The sequence below is a fragment of the Lepidochelys kempii genome, chromosome 21, assembly GCF_965140285.1.
Source record: "Lepidochelys kempii isolate rLepKem1 chromosome 21, rLepKem1.hap1, whole genome shotgun sequence".
Taxonomy (NCBI): Eukaryota; Metazoa; Chordata; order Testudines; family Cheloniidae; genus Lepidochelys; species Lepidochelys kempii.
Window position 1 is genome coordinate 16,128,222 of NC_136400.1, and position 14,341 is coordinate 16,142,562.

Sequence of the window (14,341 nt, forward strand, 5' to 3'; positions counted from 1 at the left end):
ACACACACAGACTCACTCTCCTGCTGGTAATAGCTTATCTAAAGTGATCATTAATATGGGCCATTTCCAGCACAAATCCAGGTTTTCCCTAGCCTGCTGTGACAGCCGTGGGGGCTTAACTTGGCACTCAAAGGGTGTGTCTACACTGCATGTCAGCTGGGGTTTGAACTCGGGCCCCAGTCGAACCCTTCTTTCGCCCCTACCGGTCTACACACAAATCACGCTAACCTGAGGCTTGGGCCCAGGGTTCCAGGACCCCGTGGGAGGTAGAGGGGCTGAACTCAAGCTAGACCCCAAGGTTCAAGGCTTATTTATTGCTTTGCTGTGTAGATGCAAACCTACTGGACTTGTGCCGTGGCAGTTAACCAAAAGTATCCCATAATCCTATGGGCCAAGGATCTGTGTCCTCTGGACAGTCTAGTTTGGTGAACAGTCAAGTTTTCCCACACCGTGCCATGAACCAAGGGCTAGAGTGGGTGCATTTCAGGACGGCACTAGGAAGTCTGGGATATGGTTGGCTGGACTCGGATCTGCATACTGCAGCATGGATACTACTAGATGGTCGGAGTAGATGATCATAATGATCCCTTCTGACCTTAGTATCTATGAATCTTTTGTTTGTTTTATATTTTCCCAATTTGTTATTTTAGCTTAGAAATATTAGGCCTTGTGTGCATGGAGAAGTTTTACCATTTTAATTTAAATTAGTTTTGACTTTTCAGTTTAATTTAAATCTCTTCCCAAGCAACAAACTAAACCAAAATAAGCTGCTCTTAGACCAAAATAAGAGCAGCCGGTGAGGGATTTGAACCAGTTTAACTAATCCTTTTAAATCACACCTTAATTAAACTGGCAAAACTTTTTCATGTAGACAAGCCCTCAGGTAATTCAAATCTGGTTTTGATCTGAAGGATGCTCATTATGAGCTCTTAACACTTTAATTGAAGGGAGATAGAGATGATTTTATCAAAGGCTTCCTTTATCCAAAATGTTAATTGGTCATTGAATGCAAGTAGGAAGTTAAATAACACAAATAACCAAAAAGTTTTAAACAGTCTGATTAAAAATCCTCTCTTTTCTTAACAGCTCAACTTTCTCTCTTTTTTCTCATCTTATTACCAGGTATGCTTTTTTTTTTTTTTCCAGTCATAGAGCTTTCAAGCCTGGACAGCATGTGAATTTCTTATCTAAAAATGAACAGGAAATAAGAACCCACCCCTTTCAGGCCTTCTTTGTGCACCATAAAGCAACAGAAAATGGGCTCAAGGCCAATTTTTCCCCTTCACAGATCATCTTCAAAAGTTGCCTTAGTTAACCTGCAATATTACTTAGCCTTTTAATTAGACCTTTATAATGCAGCTCTCAGACTCTTTCATTAAGAAATCTCAGTCGTATCTTATCCCAGTTCTATAGACTCCGACTGGATAATGACAGAAATAGTGTGTTTATTATTATTATTTCTTCTGAGCATTACATTGTGGTTCCAAGAAACAGATTAAAGGGTCCCAAAGTCAAGATTCCTGGGTTCTTGTCCTATCTGTGCTACTGACTCCGTGTGTGAATTTGGGCCAGTCGTATCTCAGTTTCATCCTCTGTGAAATGGAGATGAGAATAATACCCACCTTTCCAAAATGTTCTGAAGTCCAAGTCAGATGAACAGTGCTATGTAAGTGCAGGGTATTAGCATTATGCAGTTCAGTATTCCTTCAGGAGCATGTTAAAGCTTGTCTCGTAACTAAGCCTGTTTTACAGTTCACTGGTCTGGAAAGGGTCGTGCTCAAGCTTTCCTCCCATCTGGTCTGTTCATGTAAGAAATGAAGAATTGAAGGTGCTGCTCATGCTGGACGAGGCACGGGCCAATGATTACTCTATAAAGAATGTGCATGTGGACCCTGCTGTATTTAATACATAGATCCAGGCCCTTGTACAAATGGACCAAACATATCCCCTAAAAGTTTGAGGTTTTCATAGGACAGAGGGTAATTTGGGAACCTCAGTCCCAAAGAGGAAGGATGGCCCAGTGATTAGGACACTAGCTGGAGACCTGGGTTCAAGTCCCTGTTCTGCCACAGACTTCCTGTGTGACGATGAGCAAGTCACTTAGCTTCTCTGTGCCTCAGTTGCCCATCTGTACAATGGGGATAATAGCACTGCCCTCCCTCACAGGGATGCTGTGTGGTTAATTACATTAAAGGTTGTGTGAGGGAGGAGAGACCTTTCTCTCTCTGGTCGCTAGGTAACAGCTGTGAGGATTATGCCTGAAGAGAGAAGGGGAACTTCATTGGTGTTTACATTAGGACATTTAAATGCATGTTCTGATTCAATGCTAATGGAGCTAAAAGACATTTCCAGTCTAATCTTTTTCATGCAGTCTAACAACTGCAATCTGTTTTTTTTTCTACTTTGTTTGAGGTCAGACCTGCTAGAATCTCACAGGTTCTGCTTATTAGGATATTAGGAAAAACTTTTTCACTAGGAGGTTGGTGAAGCATGGGAATGCGTTACCTAGGGAGATGGTGGAATCTCCGTCCTTAGAGGTCTTTAAGGCCCAGCTTGACAAAGCCCTGGCTGGGATGATGCAGTTGGGGATTGGTCCTGCTTTGAGCAGGGGGTTGGACTAGATAACCTTCTGAGGTCCCTTCCAATCCTAATATTCTATGATTCCTCTAAGCCACCCTTATTTTACCAGGATACCTCAACCATCAGTACTTTTACAAGTGCTGTTGCTTAAGCTCTGTGGCTGCTTAACTGAGGTCTTTGTTCTATGCCTGCACACATTGGTAGACAAGCACCAAGCTCAAGCAGACTGTCCTTCCCCCGGCAAAGAAGAAACCATGAAGGCAATTTGGAGACCATTCTATTGATCTCTCAGTTCTCTGTCTGTGAGAAGGACAAATACAGGAATTTAGGGATTGGCAGACTGGATCAAATATGAGGCCCTCCTAATCCAATATTTTGTCTCTGACAGTGGCTAGTACCAGCCACTTCAAAGAAAGATACAAGAATTCCCATAGTGGAGAAGTATGGAATAACATGCCTCTAGGGGACATTTCTTCCTGACTGCATCAGTTGGTGGCTGGTTTATGCTGAGAAGCATGAGGGTATGTATACCTTATATTTTCTCTGTATCTAATTTGTATAAGCATATGTAAATTAGACTTTCCAATCCATCATTCTCCCAATGCCTCATAGGTGCTCAGATACTACAGTTATAGGCAACCTTATAGAAACCTAGATGGATTTGTTGTTCCATCAAAGTTTGGCAGGAATCCCAGCAGGTATGAGAGAATTATTCATACACACAAAAGTGGTTGCAGAGTATGTGAAATCAACGTTCAGGAGCCAGCTGCTATTTTTATTTTGAAGAGAGAATCCCGCTTATGCAATGTGGTTTTTATTATTTAATTTCACTTTGACCCACCGTTGCCATTTCTGTACACCGTTAGCACAAGGAAAGCCCTAACAGGAGGGGAAACACTTCAATAACATGAGCCCCATGCAAGCATTTGGCTGGCTGAGGATCCAATGGCCACCAGTTTCCGATTCTTGGCTCGGCCCTGTTTCCTATGAATCTGTCACCGAGCAACAGCTTTAGCAGAGTCTATGATGCTCTCTCTGGGCTTTTATCAGAAACTGTTGCTCTCAGTCCTTCAGCCTCCATTCAATGATCAAACCATTCAACCAGTGCAGACTCAATGGACTCAAGTGGATTCTTATGCAAGGTTTTAACCATCTAACTGCACTGTATCAAAGGTAGTGTAGAGATGGTGGGAGCCAGGGAGCAATTATATTTTCAACATTAATTTGTTGGATTAAATATACTACATCCTGGTTAGTAGCACTGAGGACAGGAGCATAGTGCTGAGAAGTGCAGCATGGCTCTACCCATGTACCCTGATCGTTGCTACTCGTGTCTTGGTCTCTCACTTACCTCTGCCAGTGCACCTTAATGCTGACGTACAGCACCCCCTGCTATTATTTGCCTGTAGAAACTGCCAACTTTGTGGCTGTTTTGTTTTTATGTAGACAGATACTGTTTTCAGCCTGGAGGGTAAAGAGCATAATACACTTAACTTCCATAGACAATAAGATAAATGCAGAATTGCTGTTAGCTGAATGGGGACTTTTGGAAGCCTGGTGTAGCTTGTTACACACCAGGCTAAAAAAAATATATCTATCTACATCTTAGATGTTTGCCAGGAGACAAAGGATTACATTAAAATCTCAGGTTTCAGAGCAGCAGCCGTGTTAGTCTGTATACGCAAAAAGGAAAGGAGTAATCGTGGCACCTTAGAGATGAACAAATTTATTTGAGCAAAAGCTTTCGTGAGCTATAGCTTACTTCATCGGATGCATCCCCAGTTCTTCAGAGGTTTTAAAACAAAGGGAACAGAACAATGCCAAACCATGTGAGACAAGAGATCAGAAATCCAGATCCAAGCAGGTCGGCTTCAAAGAGCTTCCCAGCAAAGTTTCTGCTTCCAAGAGATTTCTCAGCCCTGGTTCATCAGTAAGTGGAAGTGGCCTCTTGGCATTGCAGGATGATGTCTCATGCCTGTGGTGTCCATGAAAATTTCACTCTTGGCCAACTCTGCCTACCTACAGTTCTCCCTCCACATTCACCTTCTGCGTCCTTTATGTTTCTCCTTGCTTTGGAAGGCCATCTTTCTCCCCTTTGGAGGGCTGTTGTACAGAATCATACATCCATTCTGAAAAGATTTTGCTGTTCTAAAAGCTTTTGTTTTCTCCCACACACATGCAGCACAATGCTCAAGATACATCCAACGGATCAGAAAACAAGAGACAACCTGAGACTGTCAGCTAGTTATCAAACTAGATTTGTAGCTTTTTGGTACTGTGTCAGTTCTACATAAAAGCTTTGTAATTCGGATGGCTGTGCAGAGCCTCCTCAGGCAGGTCACATTAGAAGGAGGGATCTAGGAGAGAGAGAGAGATAACATGAGGGTCTTCAATATTAGAATGGAGGCAGTTTGGAAGGCATACAGAGAAGAGCAACTGAAAGCGTTAAGGGGCTGGAAGGAGTGATTTATGAGGAAAGATTACATTATCAAATGAGCCCAATTCTTCCCTGGTGTAATCTCGCTGAGATGTTTTGAATTGCACCAGGCATTAATTTAACCCAATACATATAGATTGGCTAAACTATGACTAAGGGGAAACATGATGATTAGAAGGTACAAGCTCCTCAGTGTATGTCTACACTGCAAGCAGGAGGTGTGACTGCATCACACGTAGGCATACCCGAGATGGCTTTGATCTTCTCCAGCCTTCTTTCTGGTACCTCTCAACTGTGATCAAGCTAGCTTGCTGAAAATAGCAGGGTAGTTGCAACAGCCTGACTGCTGGTACAGGCTAGCTGCTCACGTACAGACCCAGGCTCTGGGACAGGTCTGTATTTGGGCAGCCAGCCTGTGCTTCTCCGAGTGCCACCCTGACTTCACTGCTATTTTTAGTGAGCTAGCTCCCTCAAAGCTAGCACAGTGTAGACATACCCAAAGAGGAAGAGGCATTACTTAGGGTGTCACAAAGGCATGTAAGTAGAAGTAACGGGATGAAATCAACAAAGGGAACATTTAGGCTGAATATGAGTGAGCTGTGTTAGGCTGTGGCATGGTCTCCTAATGGAAGTGGTGGGAGAGCTACTTGGGGCAATTATAATTAACTGGAGAATATGCTGTAGAGAACACCCATGCACTAGCCCCTAGGGGCATTGCCTAGTTGTCACCTAATTGATCTTCTCATCTCCAGTTCTTCAGTTCTATAATTTTCCTGTGAGAACCAAACTATGTTCTGGGAATACAGGTAGGGTATGCTCAAGGGCTCCCTTGACGTTTGATCTTGTTCATTCAACTTTACTACTTTAAACCTGTGTCTGAGTGAAAAGTAACAGCAGGCCAACTTAATCTCTGCTGTAAATCAGTGGAGTTGCACCAGAGAGGAATTGGTCAGTCTGTCCATACAGACAAGATTGGAACTTAGAAGGCTTTCCCAGCCCAGGATTTCTCTGTGACTGATGCAAGTAACCTAAAGACTGTATAAGTGTTAGAAGCAGGTAGAAAATCCAATGATTTCCCCAGGATCACTCTAGACTCAAAAGTTTCTTATTTTATTTTGTGGAGTACAAATATTGTGGCTGAAATGCTGAATATGCTTTGCAGAAGTAAAACAAAAGTGTCTCTCTAGGGATTTCTGGAGGTGAAGAGTCTCTTGAGAGACTAATCTGTCTGTGACCAGGGCACTTGGCCTAAATTTATGCATGGCTCTTCCAATCTGCAAGAATGACTAGTGTTAATTTCATGCCTGTTGTGAGTTGTTGAATCATGTCATGGTACCATGAGTAATTATTCCCAGTGGGCCAGATCCAGAGGTCCATTCATTCATTCTTTAGTCACTGATTTCAGTAAGAGCTCTGCCAGAGTGCACACTGAGTTAGAAACTGAGTAATGTGTGCTGAATGCTGGTGCCTTCCTTTTCTTGCCCATACAGAATCCCTGCTCCATCACACTCATTCTCAAACAACTCCACGGGCTTTCTTTCATTTCTGATCTGGATCCTGAATTATCCCCGTGAGGAACTCACTCCAGCCTAGCTCATGTCCTTCCCCCTCTGTACTCACCTTCTCATTTTCTTTGTCCATCTAGACCCAGCTTTCTCCCTATTGCTTCAGCCGCTATGGCTGTGCAAGAGTCTTCTCTCCTGCAGCTTCTGCCAGCTGTATTGGTATTTATAGAGGCTGGGAGGGGCAGTGTGCTGGGACAGAAGCTGAGCCCGGATTAGGGGGCGGGGCTTCTCTGACTAGGGGTCCTATAAAGGCAGCCAGCCAGTCAGGCAGCGGCACAGACAGCTGCAGCAGCCCAGGAGCCAGCAAACAGAGCTGGAAATGGGGGAGTTTGGGGGGAAGACTAAGAGCCAGGCAAAGGAACAGGTAGGCTGGTGTGGTGTGGTGTGGTGTTTTGGTGCTCACTGGGGGTTTCTGTTGCTGTGGGTGGTGGTGTTTTGGTTTGGTTTGTGTTTCCCGGACTAACAGGACTTAGGTGGGAAGGCTATGACAGATACAGAGGCAGCGGTGGTAGTGACCAAAGCAGTGGAAGACACAATGCAGATGACTGGATGTAGAAGCTGCGGCATGTACATGATCCTGAAAAGAGTTTCATCTGCATGAAGTGCCGCCTGATAGAGCTGATGGAAGAAAAATTCTGAGGACTGGAGATGCAGGTGGGGAGACTGGTTGGTTCGAGTGGATGATGGAGCAAAGACATGAGGCTGAAGGGAAAAGCTCAGATTTGCAGATGGAAGCAGGACCAAAGAACTCTGAGGGGATACTGCTGGGTGAGGAAAGTGGACCGTGGAAGCATGTGACTAAGAGAACCAGGCAGAGGAAAAGACAGGGCAGTGAAGGAGAAAGAGCTCAGGAACAGGTTTACAGAGTTGGAAAATGAAGAAGGGGCACAGCAGGTGGTCACTAAAGGTGAGAGGCCAAGCAAGAAGAGAAGAGCAGATAGTCCTATTGGAAGAGGGCAAGAGTCATTGGAGATAACACCAAATATGAGCCCCAGGAGGATACGGGATGGGTTGCAGAGGACTGCAAGGGACAATAGAAACCGAGAGGACTTGCGGCCAGATGGAACAGGGGATAGACTGAAGAATTGCACCATTGCCAGGAAAAGGCAGGTCTACGTGACTGGGGACTCATTACTGAGAAGAATAGACAGGACTGTAACAAGTGCTGATCCAGAGAACAGAAGGGTGTGCTGTCTGCCGGGTGCTAAGATACAGGATATGGACTTGAGGCTGAAGAGGATCCTAATGGGAGCGGGAAAGAATCTATTGATTATCCTTCATGTGGGAACATATGATACCGCTAGATTCTTACTGCAACGTATCAAGGGAGATTGTGCCAGGCTGGGGAAGACGCTAAAGGAAATCGAGGCTCAGGTGATCGTCAGTGGGATTTTGCCTGTTCCTAGAGAAGGGCAACAAAGGTGTGACAAGATTATGATGCTCAACAGATGACTCAGGCAGTGGTGCTATAAGGAGGGCTTTGGGATGTATGGCCACTGGGAAGCATTCATGGACAGAGGACTGTTCTCTCGGGATGACTTCACCTGAGTAATGAGGGAAACAGACTTCTAGGATGGAGGATGGCACAACTGATCAAGAGAGCTTTAAACTAGGAATTCAGGGGAGAAGGTTGGGAGATGTCCAGGTAATCTCCACGCCAGTTTTTCTCTTTGAGAGGGAAGAAAACAAAGTAAGAAAGGATACAGCCATGGGTAGGAGAATGGACATAAGGTGGAAGGGCAGTGTACATACCAATCTAATAGGTAATATTGGTGGTAGAATGACGTGCCCAATCGGGTACAGAACGTGAGCGAGGCCAAACAGCAGGAATGAAGATGTTTGTTCACCAGTGCGAGGAGCCGAGGTAACAAAATGGAGGAACTAGAGCTACTGGTGCAGGAAGGGAAACCGGATATTCTAGGGAGACCAGAAACGCGGTGGAATAGTCGTCACGACTGAAGTACGGGTATCGAAGGGGAGGTGCTGTTTAGGAAAGACAGAAATAAAGGCAAAGGCGGTGGAGTAGCATTGTAGATCAATGATGAGGTAGACTGTAAAGAAATAAGAAGCGATGGAATGGATAAAAATCACACTGGGGAAGAAAGCTACTAGAGCCTCCCCTGGGATAGTGCTTGGGGTGGGCTATAGGCCGCCGGGATCCGATGTGGATATGGATAGAGCCCTCTTTAATGTTTTTAAAGAAGTAAATACTAATGGGAATTGTATGATCATGGGAGACTTTAACTTCCCAAAAAGAAAAGGAGGAGGACTTGTGGCACCTTAGAGACTAACCAATTTATTTGAGCATGAGCTTTCATGGTCACGAAAGCTCATGCTCAAATAAATTGGTTAGTCTCTAAGGTGCCACAAGTACTCCTTTTCTTTTTGCGAATACAGACTGACACGGCTGCTACTCTGAAACCTCTAACTTCCCAGATATAGACTGGAGGACAAGTGCTAGTAACAATAATAGGGCTCAGATTTTCCTGGATATGATAGCTGATGGATTCCTTCACCAAATAGTTGCTGAACTGAGAAGAGGGGATGCCATTTTAGATTTGGTTTTGGTGAGCAGTGAGGACCTCATAGAAGAAATGATTATAGGGGACAACCTTGGTTGAAGCGATCATGAGCTAATTCAGTTCAAACTAAATGGAAGGATAAACAAAAATAGATGTGACTGGGGTTTTTGATTTCAAAAAGGCTAACCTTAAAAAATTAAGGAAATTAGTTAGGGAAGTGGATTGGACTGAAAAACTTGTGGATCTAAAGGTGGAGGAGGCCTGGAATTACTTCAAGTCAAAGTTGCAGAAACTATCAGAAGCCTGCATCCCAAGAAAAGGGGGAAAAAATCATAGGCAGGAGTTGTAGACCAAGCTGGATGAGCAAGCATCTCAGAGAGGTGATTAAGAAAAAGCAGAAAGCATACAAGAAGTGGAAGATGGGAGGGATTAGCTACCTTACGGAGGTCAGAACATGTAGGGATAAAGTGAGAAAGGCCAAAAGCCATGTAGAGTTGGACCTTGCAAAGGGAATTAAAAGCAATAGTAAAAGATTCTATAGCCATATAAATAAGAAGAAAAGAAAGAAGTGGGACCGCTTAACACTGAGGATGGAGTGGAGGTTAAAGATAATGTAGGCACAGCCCAATATCTAAACAAATACTTTGCCTCAGTCTTTAACGCGGCTAATGAGGAGCTTAGGGATAATGGTAGGACGACAAATGGGAATGAGGATATGGAGGTAGATATTACCACATCTGAGGTAGAAGCCAAACTCCAACAGTTTAATGGGACTAAATCGGGGGGCCCAGATAATCTTCATCCAAGAATATTAAAGGAACTGGCACATGAAATTGCAAGCCCATTAGCAAGAATTTTTAATGAATCTGTAAACTCAGGGGTTGTACCGTATGACTGGAGAATTGCTCACATAGTTCCTATTTTTAAGAAAGGTAACAAAAGCGATCTGGGTAACTACAGGCCTGTTAGTTTGACATCTGTAGTATGCAAGGTCTTGGAAAAATTTTTGAAGGAGAAAAATTCAAAAGACATTGACGTCAATGGTAATTGGGACAAAATACAACATGGCTTTACAAAAGGTAGATCATGTCAAACCAACCTGATCTCCTTCTTTGAGAAGGTAACAGATTTTTTAGACAAAGGGAACACAGTGGATCTAATTTACCTCGATTTCAGTAAGGCATTTGATACAGTTCCACATGGAAAATTATTAGATAAATTGGAAAAGATGGGGGTCAATATGAAAATTGAAAGGTGGATAAGGAACTGGTTAAAGGGGAGACTACAGCGGGTCACAATGAAAGGTGAACTGTCACGCTGGAAGGAGGTTACCAGTGGAGTTCCTCAGGGATCGGTTTTGGGACCAATCTTATTTAATCTTTTTATTACTGACCTTGGCACAAAAAGCGGGAATGTGCTAATAAAGTTTGCAGATGACACAAAGCTGGGAGGTATTGCCAATGCAGAGAAGGACCGGGATATCATACAGGAAGATCTGGATGACCATGTAAACTGGAGTAATAGTAATAGGATGAAATTTAACAATGAAAAGTGCAAGGTCATGCATTTAGGGATTAATAACAAGAATTTCTGTTATAAACTGGGGACGCATTACTTGGAAGTAACAGAGGAGGAGAAGGACCTCGGAGTATTGGTTGATCACAGGATGACTATGAGCCGCCAATGTGATATGGCCGTGAAAAAGCTAATGCGGGCTTGGGATGCATCAGGCGAGGTATTTCCAGTAGAGACAAGGAGGTGTTAGTACCATTATGCAAGGCACTCGTGAGACCTCATCTGGAATATTGTGTGCAGTTCTGGTCTCCCATGTTAAGAAGGATGAATTCAAACTGGAACAGGTACAGAGAAGGGCGACTAGGATGATCCGAGGAATGGAAAACCTGTCTTATGAAAGGAGACTCAATGAGCTTGGCTCGTTTAGCCTAACTAAAAGAAGGCCGAGAGGAGATATGATTGCTCTCTAGAAATATCAGAGGGATAAATACCGAGGAGGGAAAAGAATTATTTAAGCTCAGTACCAGTGTGGACACAAGAACAAATGGATATAAACTGGCCATCAGGAAATTTAGACTTGAAATTAGATGAAGGTTTCTAACCATCAGAGGAGTGAAGTTCTGGAACAGCCTTCCAAGGGAAGCAGTGGGGGCAAAAGACATATCTGGCTTCAAGACAAAGCTTGATAAGTTTATGGAGGAGATGATATGATGGGATAGCCTCATTTTGGCAATTAATTTATCTTCAACTACTAGCAGTAGATATGCCCAATGGCCTGTGATGGGATGTTAGATGGGGTGGGATCTGAGTTACTACAGAGAATTCTTTCCTGGGTGTCTGGCTGGTGAGTCTTGCCCACATGCTCAGTGTTTAGCTGATCGCCATATTTGGGGTCGGGAAGGAATTTTCCCCCAGGGCTGATTGGCAGAGGCCCTGGGGGTTTTTCGCCTTCCTCTGCAGTGTGGGGAACGGGTCACTTGCTGGAGGATTCTCTGTACCTTTAAGTCTTTAAACCATGATTTGAGGACTTCATAGCTCAGACATAAGTTAGAGGTTTGTTACAGGAGTTGGTGGGTGAGATTCCGTGCCTGTGTTGTGCAGGAAGTCAGACTAGATGATCATAATGGTCCCTTCTGACCTTAAAGTCTATGATTCTGTGATCTGGCAGAGCTTCTCTGTGATTCTACCTCATTAGATCAACACTGTATGTCTCTTTCTAAAAAGATATGCTCTAGCCCAGGCAGAAGTTATGGGCTCGATACAAGCATCAGTGACTGTGTGATGACCTGTGTTATGCAAGAGATCAGATTAGATAATCGTGATGGCCATTTCTAGCCTTGAAATCTATGACTCTCCATCTATTTTCCAGTCTCAGCTGAAAGCCTCTCTCCTCTGCCTCTGTTTCTTAATTTCTATTTCCCTCTGTCACTCTTGGTCTTTGTAGATTTATAATTGAACTCTGTAAAGCATTCTGGGTAAACACTACCCAATATAAAGTTGTACTGAACTGGCAAATAGCGCCCCATGGTAGCCATTTGCAAGATGCCCTGGTGGCAATGAAATGCTGTCTTACATCACACACATGGGTGGTACACAGAAGATGATGTGCCAGGAGCCATCCATAGGGTCAGAAGGGACCACCAGATCATCTAGTCTGACCTCCGGCATATCACAGCCTGCTACCATCACCCACGCACTAGACCCAATAAGTGCTCTGGGATCTCTAATAACCATGAGCAGTCAGGACCTTGGTTTTCTCTCTCATCTGATGGCTGCATCTCCAGCATCACAGGCCCTCTAGCACTGCACTGGGGCATTGGGATCAGCACAGAGTGAGTGTGCACCCTGCTGAGCCCACCACTCTGCTCCTTGTGGCACCTTGTTTTTTCTTGGAGTCTCTCATCTGAATACAGACCATCCTTCAGTAGATTCCAAATTTGCCTTTCTATAGCACTTATTTGGCCCCATCGCCACAGTATCTGAGTTCTTCCCAATCTGTAACGTGTTTATCCTCACAACCACTCTGTGAGGCATTATCTCCAATTTGACAGATGCAGACTGAGGCAGGGAGACTAAGAGACTTGACCAAGATCACTTTACCTTTTATGATCAGCATGGCTTTGCTGACCACATGGCCCAATTCATTGGTGGCTTCCACCTTGTACTCTCCTTCATCTCTCTTCGTGACACCTGGGATCACCAGGCAGCAGACACCAAAGTCATTTGTACTGAAGAAGGTGTGGTCTTCTGAGAGATCCCTGCCATCCTTGTACCAGGTGATCTTAGGTTTTGGGTAGCCACTCACTGCACAGCTCATGTGACAATCAAATGCTGTGGTCACTACATGGGGCTTCAATTGGAGGAGGAATCTTGGAGGCATATTTTGATTCACCCTCCTGTATTTGGGTAGTCTGACTTTAAACTCATCTATAAGAGACATAAATACACACTAAGCGACTACTCCAGGGGACTTAAAGGCTGGGTGCAGAAGCATCCTCCACCCATAACACTTAATAATTGCATTTGGCATCCACCCTGCAAAATTGCTCCCCAGGTCAGGAGAGCGTTCATGGCTCCTTCTGTGAGTTGCCATGCAGTGGCCATATGTGTAAGGCCCTGGCTCTCTCTGCGAATTATGACCCCAGTTACTGTTACTGGGAGTTCCTTTAATCCAAGCATTGAGACTCAATAAAAGGGGACAGAACTAAAAGCTTTGTTGATCCAGTCTGTGCTGCATGCAGTACCCAAAAGTCCTCGTCTAGAATGCAATAGGCACAGTATAAAGCCTGAGCTGTATTCTCTACAGGTAGTTTCCTCTTAAGTTTTCCGAAGTCCCAGTCAGGAATCTGGAGGGGATCACTAGGTCTTTGGCATATGGACAAGGCCATGGCTCCTTCTACAGGTCATGAGGATTACACTGTACCAGTCTAGCTCCTGCAGGTCACCTGGTCCTTCCCAAATGGGGTTGGGACCTCAACTCCTGCAGATTGGATTCTGTGGCTCCTTCTTAAAATTACCAAGTCCTCACCATTCAGGTCATAGCCCTTGGCTTCTGTAGAACTCACCTAATTTCAGAGTTTGCTAGGAATTAATTCTCTTGGAAGCTCTTACCCATATAAGTAATATGAGCCGGTATATTGGTGGGAATGGAGAAGCCCAGCTTCACTGTTCCCACTGATCTGTAAACATTCATGTCCAGCAGGGGACATCTTTCCTTGCCCAACAGTATTTCTTGGGGATATGTCAATGGGCTCTCATCTGGGCAGACAGCATACATATGGGGACTGGGACACACTGACCAAGATTTATAAATGGGATAGTTTGACTGAGACCCAACAACACAGGTGCACTGATAGATATTTTTTAAAAAGCCTTTTTACCCTTTTCCTTTTGCATGATCCAGGGCTGCACAGTTTCAGATGGATCACTGGTTCCCATATAATTTTTGGCCACAACCCTAAAATAATACCCGCGGCCAGGGATAAGTTTGGTGATGGTAAACTTGTTGTTGTAGATCAGGTCAGCCACCACTTGCCATGAGCCTTTGTTGGAGTCACGTTTCATGACCACATAGTACAGGTTACTTTCCCACTTCTCTGTCGGCGAGGGCTCCCAGATCACTGTCACTGTATTAAGGACTTTCTCTTGCAGAAGAATAGGGCCAGGGGACTGTGGGATAGCTGCAAAGTGAAGACAAATAGTATGGAGGGAATAGAGAAAGT

General features: G+C 44.3%; 1 protein-coding gene across 1 annotated transcript in view; it reads right to left on the reverse strand.

Annotated features, from left to right (window-relative positions):
• The window catches only part of IGFN1 (immunoglobulin like and fibronectin type III domain containing 1), a 77,526-nt gene that overhangs the window by 20,284 nt on the left and 42,901 nt on the right, over positions 1 to 14,341 (reverse strand). The window contains exons 22-23 of the mRNA XM_078849851.1: positions 14,000 to 14,299; positions 12,720 to 13,046 (exon numbers count right to left, since the gene is read on the reverse strand). Of these exons, the coding sequence (XP_078705977.1) occupies positions 12,720 to 13,046; positions 14,000 to 14,299 (627 nt within the window). The remainder of the gene's footprint in view (positions 1 to 12,719; positions 13,047 to 13,999; positions 14,300 to 14,341) is intronic.